At 58.3% G+C, this 19,194-nt stretch overlaps 1 protein-coding gene across 3 annotated transcripts in view; it reads right to left on the bottom strand.

Annotated features, from left to right (window-relative positions):
* Ctif (cap binding complex dependent translation initiation factor) overlaps window positions 1–19,194 on the bottom strand; it is a 262,414-nt gene that overhangs the window by 203,745 nt on the left and 39,475 nt on the right. For all 3 annotated transcript variants that reach the window (XM_026393788.2, XM_026393787.2, XM_077792243.1), the window contains one exon: window positions 869–1,075. In XM_026393788.2, the coding sequence (XP_026249573.1) occupies window positions 869–1,048 (180 nt within the window). In that variant the 5' untranslated portion in view covers window positions 1,049–1,075. The remainder of the gene's footprint in view (window positions 1–868; window positions 1,076–19,194) is intronic.

A 19,194-nucleotide genomic window follows, 5' to 3' on the forward strand; every position in this document is an offset into this window, starting at 1 on the left:
CTAAGAAGCTGGAAGGCTGAACTTCCTCCCCACTGAGAGAGAGAGAGAGAGAGAGAGAGAGAGAGAGAGAGAGAGAGAGAGAGCGCCAGGTGGCTGCATTTGGCCTTTCTCCAGAGCAGGGCCTGCCACTGGGTGCCCAAGGTCACACAAGCAACTAGAAGCAAATCTGGAATCAACTCTAGAAAATATCTACAGGGGATTTATTAGACAAAGAGACACGGGATACACATTTATACTTTATTCAGGAGAACTCAAGACTTCCAAATCTTGGCCCACAATCTTCCAACTGAAGTTAATTCCTATCCAAGGTCAGGGCTGCAAAAGACTGGCCCAGGAAGGGCACGTGCCACCTGAGATTCTGGTCAGAATGCCTGTGCCTCTGACTACATAAGACACGTGGGGCCCTGGGTGAGGGCCCAGGACACTCACTGCTTAGGCTGCCAATATCTGCTTGCATTTAAAATCAGAGAACATGTCCACAAGGTTTAGCTCTCTGATGGTCCACGCTGTAAATAACATACCATCTCCAGATCTCTTCTAGAATGTGAGCTTGTAGAGAACGGGGAACAGTGCCCAGAAGATAGTATGTGATCAATAAATTCATTTTCAAAGACTCATGCGTCGGACTGGGCCTCAGCTGCCCATGGTCAGGAAGAGTAGAGGAGGGTTCAAGGGTTAAGCATGTACAGCCGGGGCACAGGGGGCTTCCTGCCTAGATCCCAAGGCCTCTCCTGTGGGATTCCAGGTGGGTTCCGGGTGGGACCAATCGCACCTTGGCACTATAGGGTCAGGTGATGGACACTGCCTGGACTCAGGGTCCCCTGTGTCACGCCATTGAGTTTGCCAAGTGCCCTGGCCCCGTGCTCACCTGGGAGATATGGGACTGTGTCCTCTGGCTCTCAATGTCACCCTCCGTCTTGTCGGTCAGCAGCCCCTGCACCTGGTACTCCAGCACGTAGCTGTCGATGAAGCGCTCCAGCTCCTCGATCTCCTGGGATCGGCTGCTCCCAGCCTCCGAGGAGGCCGAGGCCGCCGACGAGTTCTCCATCCCTCCAGCTCAGGGGCGTGGGGCCGGCTGGAGGGAGAGAGGAGAGACAGGCTGGTGAGAAGCGGCCGGGTGAGCCCTGGAAGCCCCATCTCCTCTGCCCCAGCCTTCGTCTCCCAACGGGTAGAAAAGCTGGCGGGGTCCTGGCTTGTCTTCAGCTTTAAGAGCATCCCACCATGTGGGGAAGGAAACTGAGGCCAGAGAGGGCAGGTAAGTGGCCCAGGCGTCCAGCACAGGGACTGCCACCATGTTGAGGTTGCTGTGCGCCAGATCCTCGGCCTGGGAAAGGCAGCAGAGAACCCAGACAGCCCCCAGGCCCTGCGGCCCCATTAGACCTAAGGAAATCCACCACAAAGCAGAATAAACAGACCACAGACCGGGTGTCCCTGACGATGTCCTCGCTAAGGAGGTGCGGGGGGTCCCCAGCCACAAACCAAAGCCCTACAAGAAAGAACGTGCCTCCTTCTAAAGAGACTTTCCCCCTCCAATCACTTTTCCCTGAATTAGCTGAAGCCCCCAGGCCTCGGGTTTATCAGCAGTTTTCCAGCCTTGCTCCTGGGACGTCTGGTTTGTAGGAATGTGACTGACTTAAAGTGACGGAACGCAAAAGGCCTGGGGCGGGGGGTGTTGTCTGTGCTGACATGGCCAGCTGTGCTGTGTGGAAGCTGCCTGGTCACCCTCCAGGGGAGCAGGACCACCCCCCACAGGCCTGTGGCGTGCTCTCTGGCTGACTCTGGCAGACATGACCAGCTGTTCCTGGGAAACCAGCTGAGTCCACCAAGGACACTGCGGGCCCTCCTGATCAGGCTGGGCCAACCCAGCCCTGTGGGGGTCCGAGCCCTCGGGGACACCCCCACTGTCCTCTCTCACCCCTCATCCTCAGCTGGGAGTGGGGCAGCTAGAGTCCTCACCTCCAAGTAGGGTCCTCCCCTTGCTCCACAGGCTCACAGCCACATGGGCAGGGCCTGAAATCTCATCTTGTGACCCTTTCATTATCGGGAGACCTGTGATCACCTTGGACAGCCTGCTCGGGGGTTTCATCCCAACTCAGTGAAAGGTTCCCACCAAACCACCACCGCCCTGAGAAAACAAGGGCCTCGTGCTGAAAGGAACATTTGAATTTCAAATCCCTGGGTTCCTGAGCACATCTTGGCGGTGGTTGTTGGTACTGGGGATTGAACTCAGGGGCACTCCACCACTGAGCACATCCCCAGCCCTATTTTGTATTTTATTTAGAGACAGGGTCTCACTGAGTTGCTTAGTGCCTCACTAATTACTGCAGCTGGCTTTGAAAGATCCTCCTGCCTCAGCTTCCTGAGCTGCTGGGATTACAGGCGTGCACCACTGTGCCCCTGGCCCCAAGCACATTTTGGAACGAAGCTATCAGCTAGTGGTCAAGAGCTGGTTGAGTGTTTAACTATAATGGATTGAAGTCAGGGCCCGGGAGTGCTGTGGAGACTCGCTCTGGACCCCACACCCTCCCCAGCCCTCCCGAAGGGTGCTGGAGATGGGGACGGAGAAGGGCCCAGGAGGTAAAGGATGCTGGGCTTCAGACTTATAGATCCAGGAGATCAGAAGCAGATACTGTTTTAAGCCATCAAGGTTGCAGCGATTTGTTGTGCGGTGACAGAAGCCTCCTTCCTGCCTCTGTGCTATTCATCACTCTACACCCGGGGCACTTCCCCTTCCCCCCACTTTCCAAACCTAGCAGTCCTTTTACTCACAGAACGCTGCAGCAGGGCCCTACAGGCCATCTGGCAATGGGTCCAGTTCCCTGGTTTAAAGTCAGACAACGGATCCACCCTGCCACGACCACGGGCATGAATACCACGAGGTTTGGGTTTTTTTTTTTTTTTTTTTGGTACCAGGGATTGAACCCAGGGGTGCTTAACCACAGAGCCACACCCCCAACCTTTTTGTATTTTATTTAGGGACAGAGTCTCGCCGAGTTGCTTAGGGCCTCACTAAGTTGCTAGAGCTGGCTTTGAACTCATGATCCTCCTACTTCATCCTCCTGGGCCACTGGTATTACAGGCACGTGCCGCCACGCCTCGCTGAATACCATGAGCTCTAATAACTGGAACGCAAGCGTTCACTGCACCTGTATCGCGAGGCAGAGACTCTTCTCAGCTCTTCGTAAGCTCCACACATCTCACCCTCACCACGGCATTGACAAACGGGCTTGATTATATTCCTTAGAAGAGGAAGGGAAGGCTCAGCAAGGTCAAGGCATTTGCCCAAGTGCACACAGCAGGGCTCCAGTTCAGCACAAAGGGACTTGCAGTGTAGGCTCAGAGCCCGTCCTGAGCAGGTGGCCTGAGCTGGATGGGAATGATAAGGCTGATGTCCAGACAGAGCTGAAAAGGAGCCACCTGCAGGCAAAGTCCTTCTCTAAGGTCATGCCAATTATTCCTCGAAGGCTTCAGATTTTATCTAGGGCTTCCTGGCACACCTGACAATGGACATGTTTTGCAGAAACTGGACAGGCAGCAGCTTCCAGGACGTTGATGCTGGGCTCTGCTGCAGCGGCAGCCTCTGGCCTGCACTGGTGGACTCTCTCGGGGGTGACTGAGTCACAGGGCCACCCACCCCACAGTGGTGTGAGGGAGCCTGGGAATGGAAATGACTCCAAATCCACAGGAGCTCACTGAGCCGAGGGGCCAGCACTGAGAGCCATCCCAACCCCACAGCATTTTGGTGGCCAGAAGGTAAAAGAAGACTCCCTGCCATGGGCCCCTCTGGCACCCTCCTGTCTTCCCAGCCCCTCCTCCTCCGCCAGCCACTGCTGCCTGATCAGATTCAAGCAATGTGCGGTGGGGCCAGCAACGCCTGGCCTCAGGACCCCAGTGCCCCCTGCCCAGGGCTCCTGTGACAGAAACACCCTCAGTACCTCACCTGGCCCCTGCGACCCGCAAGAGTCAGGAGCTAACACCCCACGTGGCAGCCCTCAATCTGGACACACCTGCCATTTTGGGTCCCAGACAACAATTCTGACGCACATTCCGTTTGGTCCTTCAAGGGACTGGAGTAGGTGGAGCCCCAGTTGCCCACGGTGGTGACCAAACCCACAGCTCCCCTCACTTCCTTCCCTCCTCTCCTTCCTCCTCTCTCCCAGCTCCTGGAGCCCCCCCCCCCCTACACTCTACAGAGGATCCCTGCAGGGAGCTAAGGCCCTTCCTTCAGAAGGGGTTGGGGAACGTTCAAAGCAGAAAAATCCCAGGCTGTTCCTCTTCTGCAGGAGAAGAAGAGCAGAGGGCCAGAGTGGCAGGAGGAAGCTGGGCCAGGCACGGATGCTCCCTCGGCCCCGGGGCGTTTCCACTGGCTGGTGAACACAGTAGTACAACACTGTTGTACACACTTTCCATGATTATCCCCTCGGTCCTCCATTAGCAGGTGTTTGTGTGCTTCTGCATTTGGCTCTGGTGAACAACTGCTATGGCTGTGCGTGTGCAAATACCCGCCTGCGCCACCGTGTCCCACACCTAGGGGCACATACCCACAAGTTCTACCACATTTTTAAGGACAGAGTGGCGTTTTCTCAGGTCAGTGGGGTGCCGGGGAAGGAGATGCTCTGGACAGCTGCCTTCCTATCTGACCTCCGCCCTGGGGTCGATCCTGGCTCCGATTCTCCTCCACACTCACAGGAAAGCCCCGAAGAGCCGGGCCGCTGGGAGCTGAGAGCCAGTGAGCAGAGACTTCTGTTTTAACACTCAGTGAAAGTGCAGGAGGTTGGGCCAGAGGAGGAGGGGAAAGACAGAAAGGGGGCAGAGGACCAGGGAGACCTCTAATTGAGGCCACCGGGGATGCAGAGAGCACCGGGGAGGCTGAACCCAGGACTCAGCCCTGCAGCATCCCCGGGCCCCTGCCTGCATTCCCTGCCAGGTGACGGATGGGGAAGGCCAGCAGCCAGCAGCGGGAAAGCGCTGAGGTTGCTCTGCTGTAAAGGACATCACAGGGGCGGACAGCCCTGAGCAGGCAGAACGGGCTAGGGTTCCTGTGCTGGGGATTCCTGAGAGGCGAGGGCAGCCAGGCTTGGCTATCTGTGGCTATCTGGGGAGAAGGACAGTCACGCTGTCCTGCGGGGGTGGCACCTCTGTGTGTTAAGAGACCTCACCAGCTGGGGGTGGCACTCGCCTGTAATCCCAGCAGCTCTGGAGGCTCAGGTAGGAGGATCGCGAGTTCAAAGCCAGCCTCAGCAAAAGCGAGGTGCTAAGCAACTCAGTGAGACCCTGTCTCTAAATAAAATACATAATAGGACTGGGGATGAGGCTCAGTGGTTGAGTACCCCTGAGTTCAATCCCCGGTATCATATATTAAAAAAAGAGAGAGAGAGAGAGAGAGAGAGAGAGAGATTTTAACTCAGCCCTGGGGCCCCCAGCCTCCTGCTGCAGCCAGTCACACTCCATGCCTGCCACTGCAGCCCGAAAGTCCAAAATGAAAAACACCCATGTTCTCCAATGAGAGGCACTTCCCCCACACTCTCCACCACCCAGGCCCGCACAGCCCACCCTGAGCTACTCCCATGAGCCCAGAGCTGCCTGGTCTCCTTGGACCCAAAGCACAGGGGCAGGTCTCCCCCTCCAGCCTCCCCTCTGCCTGGCTCTGAGCTGGAGAGGCTCGAGGTGCCTGTGGGGCTGCTCTGGAGGAGAAGGTAGGGCAGACCTCAGGGAGCGGCCCCAGAGCCCAGGGACAATGCACGGCAGCCTTCAGCCCTCTCAGCATCCTTTCCCACCTGCCTAGTGACAAATGGCATTAGGAGCTGTAAATTTAGCCAGTCCTTTTAAGAACAGCCAGTACCTCCCGCTCCACTCCCCAGGGCCTGCTCGGTGACCTGCAAACCAGATGAGACTTGTCTGCTGGGCTGCCCGCCAGCCCTTCCCAGGAGCCCGAGGAGAGCCAGCCCTGACACCACCCCATTTCCCCACGGCCTTTGCCCTCTGCTCCTCAGCATCCCGCAGAACGCCCTTTCTGGGAACGCACGCAGGGCGCCGAGGAAGAGATCCCATTTTCTGCTTTGAGCTGCTATCAGGGGCTGAGCCTCCCTTGGTGGGACCCCAGCCAGCTGCAGGTGACCAGGGGGCTTGCTCAGTGCTCCTGGTTCAGCATTCTCGGGGCTCCGGGCTCTACCCATCCACTCCGCACCTCAGCAGGATGGCGACTCCCCATCCAGGCAGCATCTGAGCTGTGGGTGGGCAGGGAACCCGGCACAAGGCCACCCCAGGCCTCCACTCCCCACACCCCTGGCCTCCACCACACCCAGGAAATCTTCACCCACTTTCCCACGGCCACTTCCTATGCTGTCTGGTGCCACAGAGCGCTGTGCACCCGGGCTCTCTGCCAGCAGCTGGTTCCTGGTGAGCCTGGGACAAACACTGGCTACAGCTGGGGTCAACTCAGACCCCTCTCTCCTTCCCACCTCCACACAGCGACAGCGCCTTGGCCCTGAGCACACAGCTAGGACCAGAATTCTGCTTTGCCACCTGCCGGGCGGCCCCCAGGGCAGGGCTGGCCCAGAGGCCGTGCTGCCTGAGAGTGTGGGGGAGGACAGAGGCAGGCTGTCCAGGGGAGAGGATGCCCATGGCCATCCAGAGGAAGCCATGGGAACCTGCTCCCTGCCAAATCCTCCCCGAGGGCAGCCCACCTCACCCCTGCCCAGACAAGATGGGGAACACCAAGGCCCCACAATGGCAGGCAGCCCCTGTGCTCTGGCCACCCGGTCAGTGCTGTCCCGATGACTCGGTGACACTACGTTTGCCAGAAAATGCAGAAGGGTACACAGAGCCTCGCCGCCTATAGGGTCTCAGTTCCCGGACCCCCAGGAAGTAGGGAAGCTCAGAAACACGTGGCCGTGGGGGCAGGTGACGCTGGAAACCTTCAGTGCCTCAGGAGTGGAGGACATCTGATGTCCTCCTCCACCACTGCCACCACCCATTTAACCCTCTGTCACCGGACTGTCACATGGTGTATCATTCAAATGGCAAATTTCCTGGGTCATGATCTCAGTATAAAAATAAAAATTAAAAAATGTCTAACCAAATGGAAAATATGGGACTTTTGCTTCACTTGCCCACAAAATTGTACTTCCGTCTGTGAGGCACGGGGAAGAGAGCGGGACCAGGTGGCCGGCTGGGCACTTGCCCAGCTCCTAGGTGCCCATGAGTTCCAGGGCTTCGTGTTAAGTGCAGATCCAGTGAGGGGGGAGTGGGGTTTGAGATTCTGCATTTCTAACCAGCTCCGGGTGAGGTTGCTGCTACTGCTCAGAGGACTAGAGTGTGAATAAATATTATAATTATAATCCGGCATCCAGGATTCAGACATCCCGCCCCAGGATGGTGGAATGGCCACGGCTGCATCCTGACTTCTGGTTGGCAGCTCAGCTCCCTGGAGGAGGGGAGTGCTCCTCTATGGTCCACTCAGGGCCAAGGGCAGAAGAGACACCAGGCAGGACTCAACAGCTGAGTGATCACCTCCTGGTGTGCCCTGGGCCACCCCCACGCTGGACTCTCAGAGCCCGGTGCATATATCAGCGTCTGCGTGGAGTCCCGCAGGTGGAGCCTGGGCGGAGGACCCTCTGCCTGGTCTGAACCACCAAGTCACAGACCTCAAGGGTTTGCAGTCTAGTCTCTTTGCTGGGCGGAGAAGGACACTGTGGCCCAGAGGGAGCCACTCAGAGGCCTCTGGAAAGAGCCAGCTTGGACACAGGGTTCTCGGAAGTCTGCCACCTCAGGGACCCCTGCTGAGAGTCACCTCCCTTCCTCCAGGCTGCAATCGCTAACAGGCACAGAGATTCCTAAAGCAGGGAAGTCGCCCCGTTACCTCCGTCCCCCACTCTGGGAGCCCTGCTCTGTCCCTCAGAATTCCATGGAGAAAGCACAGGCCTGGGCTGTTCCTCTCTGTCCTAAGAGCACCTCGGGCAGCTGAGAGCTGGACTGGTTCCCAGGGGAGAGGATGCTGGAGCCAGGGAGATGCTGTGACTCTTTCAACCAGGAGGAGACCGGCTGGGGAGGCTGGGGAGAGGCCCAGAGTGCTCCACCAGGTGCCACCTCAGACCCCAGGCTTCTGACATGCATCTCCTCCTGGAGAGAGGACACAGGAAGAGCTGGGCCAGGGCCCAACAGTGGGAGGGCATCCGGGGCAGGCTTTGGGAGGGACTAGCCCTGGCATTATTTCTGACTGTCCCTGCTGTCCAGGTCTGCCTGCTCCTCGGGCCTCCCCTGGGCCCCAGCCCTGACCACCCACCCACTTGCTTGGCCCCCAGCATGGCTGCTTCATGACACCCCATCCTCTTCCACACTGTTACCTAACTCTCGCCTGCTCTTGAAGTTTTTATGGGTTTTCATCTGGTCTTGACAAGACTGCAGGATCCTTAGGGCCCTGCTCCCTCCTATGCCTCTCTCCATCCAGAGCCCAGGACAGGCAGACTGGCCTGGGGTGCCCAGCCCTCGCACAGCACCCAGAACATTCCTCCCCTGAGGGTGCCTGCCCGCCACCACGGCTGTCCTTGCCCCCTCCCAGCTCTAGAACCACAGGCCAAGGATGCAGGGGGTCGGCCCACCCACTACTCCCCTTCAGAGCCAGGGCTCTACCCTCTTCCCACCATATTCCAGAGCCTTCTCAAGACAACTCAGCCCAACCAAGAAGTGCTGAGCACCTGCAGTGTCCAGGTGGAAAGACCGAAGCTATGCAGGTCAGGGACCTCAGGGTCACTGGCCAGCCAGCCAGCTGCATCCCCGGAAGGAGTCAGGGGCTTCCTCGCTGACCACTCCTGAGACAGAGGGACCTGGCAGTCACGAGGTCTGATTCTGAGCCAGCTCAGCCACTCAGTGCTGTGCGGCTCCCGGCAGATGCTTGGCCAACTTCCTCCTCATGAAACAGGTTGCTGACGGAGGAAGCCCGGAGGGTGCTGTGCAGTTAGGTGAGTCTGCCGTGAGGAAAGTGCTCAGCGTGGCTGGCCACCAGCAAGCACTCAGACCTGGGAATCACCACTTGGCTTCACAACCACCTCTGCTGGCGCGCACTGTCTTCTGCGCTCTCTCCCGCCTCTCTGCCTCTCCGATGAGCATCCTTCCCCTCAGGACCCACCTCCAGACACATTCCTCCATGAAGCTCTCCTTGACCCTGGGTCCACCGGTCACTGCTGTTTTTCCACAGACCTCACCCCTCCCTAACGTCTCCCCACCTTGAACCCCCATGCCCTGCTTGGGCCTCCTCTGACCCTCTCCTGTACTCCAATCAGCTCTGCCAACCTGTGTGGGACAAGGGGGACCCATTCTTTCCTCCCAAGCCCTGGAGGGTGGGTCTCGGCACTTCAAAAGCCTTCAGAAGCTTCTAGGTTTGTTGGCTAAGAGAGAAAACTACCCAGGACCCTGCTGGAAAGGGAGACCAATCGTGTCCTGCTCTGAACCCCTGAGAGCACCTCGGGTTAAAGCCAGAGAGCTCCTCCAAGCATGGTGGCCCTGGCACGCCAGGTCCTCCTTCTCAAGTGACGCTCCCTCTCTGGCGTCCCTGTGGGGGTGACCAAGGCGTCCGTCAGCTCTGCCCGTCTTGGCAACAGCCTCCTCAGTGACCGTCCTGAAAGCCCAGCAGGGCATGGAGTCGGGACAGGGTCCACACAGCCTGGCCTTGGAGGGGCGCTGGACCCACAGCCCGTCCTGCTGGACCTCAGACCAGCCTGCTCTCCCTCTCCCTGCTCGTCCTCAAGGACAGCGCTAGCTCACCGTCTGGGAGCCGCCTGAGCCCCAGCTCACAGCAGCCCCTCAGAACAGCTGCCACAGCTGCTCGCCAGCCACTGGCCACCGCCCGCCACCGCCTTGGATGGCTACCCAGACCTGCACCGAAGCACAGCCACCCAGCAGAGGTTGCCGCTGCCCGTCTGGGGCCGTGTCTGGACAGGGTTTGCTTTGTGTGTCTGGCAGGCCTTTGGAAAACACTTGAGCCAACATTCCGAAACCAAGGGAGTTCATGTAAAAATTCACATTTCTGGCTTTTCTCAAAAAAAGGAAAGATCTAGCAATACTGGCCCGCCTTCCCACACTGACCATCAGCTAGAGCTAAGGAGGGCCAGCCCGTCAATCTCCAGTTCTCCACAGACCCCAGCTCTCCCTAAGGCCTCCCCCTGACTCCCATGGTCCCCCACCCACAGGTAACCCACCTGGCCCTCACCGGCATTGGAGTTTGAGAGCCTCCCACAAGACAGCAAGCAGAGGTGACCCTTTTCCACAGACCACGAACACGCGGGGTGCCCCGAGAATATGGAAATAAATCAAGAACGAGGATTGTCCCCTGGGAGCTACGATGTGACGTCAACACATGACAGAACAAAACAGAAATATTCAAAGTCATAGCACAGAGAGAGAAAGAAAGGCTTCCAGGCCAGCAGGACCACAGTGCTATTGTAGGAAGAGGGCGTCACCCTGATGGGACTGGACTACCCTGGACCAAGTGGCAGCCACAGAAGACATGCACAGCCAAGTTCTGTGCAGGGACGGTGCCCCTCCTCCTGTCTCGAGGGAAGAAGGGTCCAGGATGTCCCACCTCCGAAATGCCCACCACATGCCTCCCCTGTGCCGCTCCACCCTCCGTCCCTCCCGCCTCCAGCTGTCCACACATCCATTTACTCAAACCCGGTGTTGGTATCCAGGATATAGGAGAAAAGACAGAAAATGCAAGGAGGAAGTTACATCATCAGGGGCCCAGAGGGCAGCACTGGACGGGAAATGCCCCAGATGGTCTTTTTGATTTGCTTGCTCTAATTGACAGAAACACGTGAATGCAACATCAGATGTTAGACCAGCAGAGTTGTTAGAAAGCAAGACTCACCATTAGTTTATGAGCCACAAAGAAAAGGAAAAAAAAATCCTGCCAATTACACGATGCCACCACACCTTCAGGACAGCCCTGAATGCCAACCATGTGACACAGGCCCCGTGTGGCCCTGCAACTCTCTTCTCTTCTGAGGGAGTCGGCAGTCCCCCGCCCCGCCTTCCTTGGGTGGCATGGGTTAGCGCAGGAGCCTGGCAACTCTTGTTGCTTATTAAGGAAGACCGAGATGGCTATCTTTCCTGCCACAACGAATATTTGCTTTTCTCCCATCAGATAAGTGGCCGCCACTCCGCCACCAGGCCCTTCTGCACAGTGGTGGCTTTCGGTGTTGATAACAAATCGGGGTGAGATCTTCCTGAAGGTACACTGAATGACAGTCACACTCAACACCGGGGTAACCCACAACACACCCAGCGTGAGGGAAGTCAAGGCAGTGTGCAGGTGACCATGGGCACACAGGCTTGGACAGCGATGGCCCCGTCATGCTGCCATCTGGCCACAGCAAAGGGCGGCACAGTGGTAGAAGATGCGCCCGATTTAAGATACACTAGGCTGTAAAGAGAACATGATTCCCAGCATCCATAAGCCAGGCGGGCCAGCCTCTGATGACACAGGGAGGAAGCGGCAGAGTCATGACATGACACACCCCCAGCCACAGAGCCTGGATCCCCTCCAGTTCCCTGAGATTCCTGCCAACGCGTCTTCTTTCCCCTGCTCAGGCCTCCCCCGGCGACTCACAGAAGCCGGTCTTACACTTCCTCACTTCAAAACCCACAACGGTCTTTCAGACACTAGAGACGGTGAGACGCCTGCCCAGCGCATGTGGCCCTGTCCAGCAGGCCGTGAAGATGGGTGACGGGAGGCCTCCTTCAGTGCCATCTTGGGGACCCGACCTGGAGCTGGAGTAGCTGGGCAGGACCACAGGTTCACAGCTGCCCAGAGACACACGTCTGCTCCCTTCAGCTGCTCCCTGCTGCAAGTCCGCAAGGTCCCAGATGTTTTCTGGGAATCACAGGGCTCTCCCCGGGGGAAGGGCCCTTGAGGGGAGCAGCGTACCCCCAGATCACGGATAGGCAGTGTGGCTACACCCTCATCACGCCCGCTGCACGCCGACTCTCAGCACCCAAACCCGATGCCCGGAGCTGCCAGTAGATCTCGGGGGGCGCTGGCCAAGATGGGTGATAACGCCTTTCTTTTGTGTGCTGGGATTACAGAGCCGGCCCCTTGACATGAACACAGATTAACCGGTCAGGTCCTTGTTGCTGCCACAAAACTCCTTTTCTTTTCCTAGAGCTGGATAAAGACTGGGCTCCGGGCCTTCGCGAGGGCAGGTCTCAGTTCACTGGAGCTGATACACTCCCCCCAGCCTGAGCCTGAAAGGACCGTCCCCTGAACTGGAAGTGGGTCCACCCAACTCACAGGAGGCCAGTGGCCTGGGGAAACCTGCATCTGCACGGCACAGAGCAGGGCGGGCGGCTCTGGGATTTCAGCAGGACTCCAGTCCCCCAGGAACCCGCCTTGTAAAGGGTCACTAATATGAGGCAAGCTGCAGGAGGCCACTCAGGGCTGGCCAGGAAGATCTCGGACAGGAGAGAAGCAGTTATTCTACAAGAGATGATAGTGGTTGGCCCTCTCATCCAGCGCCATCTAAGGACAAAGACCTGACATCCTAGTCAGGCATGTGGCCATTGGCCAGGAGCCGGACTGCGACAGGGAGTGGTCAGAGCTCCAGGGCGCCCTCTTCAGGTCACACCTTGTTTTGGCCCTGTCCTTGACACCAAGCACAAAAACACCTGTCACTTCTCAGTGCCTGCCAGGCACTGTCCTAGACCCTGGGGTACCAAGGTGAGCAAGATATGGCCTCTTCCTGGGATACCCCCCAGAGAGGCAAGGAGAAGGCCAAATATGACGTGAGCAGAACCACAGGCCATGGGCCCAGTGTAACTGGGGCGGAGGGGAACATGGGCTTCAAGCCTGTCCCCCTGTCCTACATGGTCCTTTGAAAGTCCCTTGTCTCGGGCTGGGGATGTGGCTCAAGCAGTAGCGCGCTCGCCTGGCATGCGTGCGGCCCGGGTTCGATCCTCAGCACCACATACCAACAAAGATGTTGTGTCCGCCAAGAACTAAAAAATAAATATTAAAAATTCTCTCTCTCTCTCTCTCTCTCTCTCTCTCTCTCTCTCTCTCTCCTCTCTCACTCTCTCTTAAAAAAAAAAAAAAAGTCCCTTGTCTCTCTCCGCCCCACACCCTGTTCCTTCCCACATCTGTCCTGACTCCCTGTGATGAGGCTCCTAGCAGCAATAATAACCTCAGAACGTCAGGGCATCATGAGGGAGAAAAAAAGTCTTTTTCTATGTCCACTGGGATCCCAGCTACATGAAAACGGCCTGTCAACAACAGGTAGACAACCCTAACACCCCTCCCACAGGCGGAGGAGGATTGCCTTCTGTCCTTTCTTCTTTTCTGTATTTTTCTCCCCAAAATGAGATTTTTGGCATTTCTGTAACCAAGAAAAAAAAATAAGAAGAAATTTTTAACAGGCTGGCTACTGCTCACCTGGCTAGAATGCGGGCTCCAAGGGCCACACCTCCTTAATAGGGCGCTGACCGCGCAGGTGGTATACTGACCGATGAGGCCCCAGCCTCCACCAAGGCCAGCAGGACATCGGCTGCCCTCCTGCAGGGGCAGCTGGGGGCTGTCCTCATGCAGAGGACACAGCAGTAACCTGTGTCCTGCTCACCACTGAACTGGAATCTGCTGGACTCACAGGGGTGCAGGTGAGAAGAGTCCTGCTGGATGACACCCCCGGGGCCCAGGAAGAAGGCTGGGAGCTGGAGGCGGGGAGCAGAGAGCACCTGCCTCGGGCAGCAGCCACCATTTGCACTCTTGACCCGGGTCGCTGCGGGATTCTCTCTGCTCGCCACAGCGGCAGGGCCACCGTTCACCTATTCACACCACCATGGGGACAACCGTGTCCCCATTCCACATACCCACAGCCGTGGGTCCTCCTGGCTGACAAATGTATTTTTAGGTATTCCCCCAAAGGGAAATAAATCCCGGAGTTCCGGCTGTGAGACTTGAGCAGCACAGAAGAGATGCCTCCAGCGGTTCTGGCCCCTCCCGCTGGGTCCCTGGATCCTCCCCCTGGGTTCCTGGCCCCACCCCCTGGGTTTCTGGCCCCTCCCCCTGGGTCCCTGGCCCCACCCCCTGGGTTCCTGGCTCCTCCCCCTGGGTTCCTGGCCCCTCCCCCTGGGTTTCTGGCCCCACCCCCTGGGTTTCTGGCTCCTCCCCTGGGTTCCTGGCCCCATCTCCTGGGTTCCTGGCTCCTCCCCCTGGGCCCACCCACTGCCCAGGGCTCTCAGTTGACTCTGGGCATACTGAGTGAACTTCTGAGCATCCTGGGAACGCGCCACCTTAGCCCCAGAGCTGAGAGGTGCCCGCCACACCTTCCCTCCTAATGAGATGACACCACTGAGTTCCTTCACACCAAGCCTCTGAGGCCTTGGTGACCATGAATGAGCAGGAGTTCACAGGCTAAGTCAGGTGGCTTCAGCTAGTCTCTTGTGACTTAGAGCAACCGAGGTTCAGGGGATGCCTGTGACATTCCTTAGGTCACCCAGCAGAAAAGATCTGCAGAGCCTCCCCCAGGACCCCAGTTGGGGCTTCGCTGCTGCCCAGGCCACCTGCCCACCAGTGCAGGGCCTAGGGCTTAGTGCATGACCCCTGGAGGTCTAAGGACTGGGCTGCGGGTGAGGGCCAGAGGCTGGGCTGGAACAGCTGAAGGACAACACAGAGCGGGCCAGAGTTCCATCTTGGGCCCTGCTGCAGGTAGAGGTCCAGCCTGGGCAGTGGCTGCTGGGTCTCCACACCTGAAATGGCCAAGATCTCAGGCAAGGTCCTCCTTCAGGTCAGGGCTGCATCTGCAGGCAGCAGGCCACCTCCCTGCCCTGCCAACTCCTACCTGTCCCCCTGGTCCCAGCCCAAGCATCCTCCCTTCCCAGGACTGGCCGTCGGGTGAGAAAGCTGTCGACGGGCCATTGATCTCCTCTGAGATGCTGGGGGTCCCTTAAGGCTTCTTCTTCCTCCTTTTCCTGTTGCCTCATGCAGAAGAGGTGATCAGCTGTCACATGGTCAGTGGAGGCTGGTCAGGTCAGTGCTTCAGCCCCGCTGCACCTGCCCTCCTCCCTCCCCTGGTCCTCAGTCCACCCACACAGCTCCTCCCCCAGGAGATGGACCAGGAATAGGCCCCACCACGTAGAACTCGGCTTTGCACTCAGGCCATGGACCCATGGGAGGGGCAGAAACTTCTAGTTGAATCTGTAGTATCCACTGTCCTTCCTCCTTGTGAACAGACACCTTATAACAGCGGAGAAGACAACATGCTGAGCAAACTGCAGCCTCTCTCACGGAGAGGGGTGGCCAATGAGATGGAAAGGGAAGTTATGGGGAAGGAAATTTTTTTAAAATAGGAAATTCTTTACTGATTCAATTGGCATGTGCCTTTTTCCCTTCCCGGTTTCTCTCCTTCTTGCCTGGAATGTGGATGTGATGAATAGAGTTCTAGCCGCTCTCTTGAACCATGAGACAATGTTGGGGACAGAAGTCAAGCACTAAGCATGGTGAAGTAGACAGACAGAGCGAGCCTGGGCCTCTGATGACCACGGAGCCTTCCCACCAATCCTACCCGCCTGCTTGCAGACATGAGAAAGAAAGAAAAGGGTGTGTTGTTTAAGCCACGGTTACTTGGCTTTTCTGTTACATGCCACTGTGGCACGCGGCTTTGCAAGACGGTTCTTGATGATGATGGTTGTGTGACCTCTTCCTTCGAGTACCGGCTGGACCTAGTGACTTGCTCCTAACAACAGGACGCAGTGACAGGATGTCACTTCTGAGATAAGGTTATGAAAGGCTGTCCCCTGCACTTTGCTTACTCTCTATTGCCCTCTCGGCTTGCCTGCTTTTTTGGTGACGCAGCATCCACGGTGGAGAGGCCCATGTGACGAGGAGCTGTGGGCAACCTGCTACGGGCAGCCTCACCCGGGCACGTGGAGGCAGATGCTTCATGGCTGTCTGCAGCCCCATCGCCACCAAGAGGCTGCCTTGCAGATACCTGTGTGAGGACCCCTCTAAGCCGAGCCCAGACTCCAGTCGGGGGTGACACCTGTGCTGTTTTAAACCACCCAGCCTTGGGGTGATCTGTGACACAGCAATCAGTAACTAACACAGCCACGTCTCCCAATCCTGACTGAGACCCACGCGAGACCCTCCTGTCTTTGGCCTCTGACCCTGGTTGGTTAAAGAGGAGGCCGGCCTGAAGGCATCAAAACAAACCCTGGGCTGGGGCTGAGTTCAGTGCCTCCTAGCACACGAGGCCCAGGAACAGCTCCCAGGACTGACAGATAAACAGACAAATCATAAACCCCACGGGGGCTCAGAGGCGCCAGCTCCAGGGTGGAGAGCCCGGGTGCGCGTGGGCTGGGGGATTACTGGCCCCTTGGTCTTTGCCACAAGGCCAAGGAGCGCATGGGGCCTTTCTAGGTGAGAAGGGCAGAGCCCGGGTGGAGGGACGAGGAGGGAGGGAGAAAGAGTCGGCCAGAGCATGGACGATGCTCCTTCCAGAAACTCCCACAGCCCGGATCAGCCGCCCGCTCCTGGCAGCTGCAGTAAACGCTGTCCCACAGACCACACGGAGGCCTGTGCCGGCCACGCACAGCAACTGGGCCAGCTCAAAGTCCCCAGGCGTGTCGGCAGCAACTGTGGGCCCCTGAGGACGCAGGACTGCTACACCATTCATGGGGTGCAGCGCCAACAGAAAACGAGAGCCTTCTTGTTCCAGATAAGAATCTCTGAACAGCCACCGCAGAGATTTGCCCAAGCACTGACCCACTGTGCGTGGGCCGGTGCCTCTGCTGGGCTGACCAGCACAACTCCCCAGGCCACCAGCCATGGTCCTCCAGGACCCCAAACACACCACCTGGAGCACATGGGGGGCAGGGGGACAGAGGGGGTGCGGGACCTGTGCCATAGGACAAGGAACGTCCACCCTTTGTTCTGCATCACCTGGTTGATAGAAAACGGTGCCCTCAATAATTTTTCAGGGGCTTCTGTCACCTGGAGTAGCCAGATATTCAGAAAAGGCATCAGAATGTGATGTGGCGCCCAGCCCTGGCCCTGGGCCCACCCCAGGCGAAGGCCAGCTCTCAGCATGACGCTCTCCCCAGCGCCCACCACCTAGTCTTTAGGCCTCCCTTCCACCCCTATCTGTGAGGCCAGAGCTTTGCTTCTTTTTAACCTCCGAGGGTTGAAGAAGTTCTAAACCCTCAACAACATTATTAATACCAGGAGAGACGGCGGCAGTACAGATGACTGTGCTTTGAATCCGCCGAGTCCTTTCAAACGCGCCACACCCAGCCAGGCTGGATCCTGCCACCGCCCCACGGTTTCCTGTGCACAGGCACCGGTGACAGTGACGTACAGACCCAGGGGACCCCTCCTGAGCCCTGAGGGCTGCAGCTCCCACCTGGCACACACCACCGGTCCTCCGGCCATGGAGGTTCCCAGGGGTGACAGGGACAGCAGAGAACTCTGGAGGGATCATTTCCAAACTGCCGGTTCACCTGCAGGCTGGACAGGGGTGTAGCACGGGGACTCGGCCAGCCTGGCAGTGGCCCAACCATTTCTGGGCCCCCGTTTGCCACCGTGCCCTGCTCTGCAGCAGCCAGCCCTCCAGGACAAGAAGCCCGAGACACTGGGCAGTGTCACCTTCTCCCCTTCCCTGGGAGCAGGGCAGCGGGAGCGGCAGGCCTGGTTTCCGCAGGGCTACGGGGCCCCGGGGCCCACTGACTGCCGTCCCCAGCACTGCCAGGCCCTCCTGTCCACTCCGCCCAGGGCCCTCTGCCGGCACCCAGCCTCCAACTGTTCACAGTGACCAGCGTGGCGTGTCTCGGGGATGACAGTGGCCGGCCCTGTGACAGCCTCCCGCCAGTTATGCAGGCACTCCTGCCCTTGGCCCACTGCCCACGCTGCTCTGCGGATCCAGCCACCGCATCTGCTCCTGGCCCCGCCTGGGAGGGCACTACCTGGGGAAGACCGTGCCTGGCCGCTGGCGGGGCTCCGATCATTTATTCCCTGGTTCCAGGTTAAATAGGACCCAGGTGAGAACTGCGCCCGAAGCCCACAGATAGGACAGCCATGTTTCAATGGCAAGCGTGTGGCCTGGGGACCCAAGGGGCTGTGGGCCCTTGTCTACTGTAGCCTCAGTTTCCAGGTCTGTCAAGTAGGTTTGCAGGGCGCCGCCCACCTCTCAGGCTTGTAGCCAGGAGCAAAGGGACCAGAGAGTCATCAATAAGCATAGGACAGCTCAGCCTCAAAAGGCAACCACAGGAGGCTAAGCCTCCGCTGCACCTGCCTCCCTCCTGCCACTCATCACAGAGATGGACCCCATCTCAGCCAGGAGGACGCTGAGGCCAGAGAGACCCGGACACCAAGGCCACACAGCAGGCACAGGCCCATGAGGTGGCATGGCAGGAGACTCTGCCCTGTTAGGACAAGGGTAACAGCAAGGCCATCGGACGGGCACCTGAGCAGGTCTGGACTGTAGAACAGGGGGCCAGACAGTCGGTGGGCAGAGACGGAAGAGGAACTGGAGCTAGACCTGGGGCTGAAGGAGAACGCAGGGCCAGGCCTTGCTTGGTGTCTGAGTTCCACTGTTTCTGTCCACGGGCCCCTGACCACATGCCCACAATGCCGTGTCTGACTCCGACTCGCATTCTAGGGTGACTGTCCGTGTTTCCCGGGGAGAGGACTGAAATTCACACTAAGGTGTAAATGACTAACACAGTCGGTTTCAACATGGAGGACAGAGGGAAAGGGGTGGCAGAAGCCAATGGGAACCAGAGGTGGCACAGAGGGAGGTGGGAAGCCATCTGGAAGGAGACACCCGTCTTTCCCAATTTGGGTACTGCTAGCAGTGCTGGTCACTCCCTCCTGGGTCTCCAGTAATTCTAGTGATTTGGCCATGAACTGTGGCCTTGGGCACGTCCCTGCTTTGGGCCACCGTGGTCTCCAGCTCTGTAGAAACTGGGCACTGGACAATTTCACTCTGAAGCCCTCTCCAGCTCCAATCCTTCTTATTCTGACACATCTGCTCACTTCCCTCCCGGCCCCTGGGCAGGCCTGCAGCTCCACAGCGCTGCCCACGGCCACGGCTTCCCTGGCTGGACGCCAGCCCTCCGCCCCTTCTGGCACCCACTGTGGCCTCGGAGCAGCAGCTGTGAGTGGATTCCAGACTAAATATGGAGCCCCAGGCCCAGGCTGCTCCCCACCTG

The sequence above is a fragment of the Urocitellus parryii genome, chromosome 13 (assembly GCF_045843805.1).
Source record: "Urocitellus parryii isolate mUroPar1 chromosome 13, mUroPar1.hap1, whole genome shotgun sequence".
Lineage (NCBI taxonomy): Eukaryota > Metazoa > Chordata > Mammalia > Rodentia > Sciuridae > Urocitellus > Urocitellus parryii.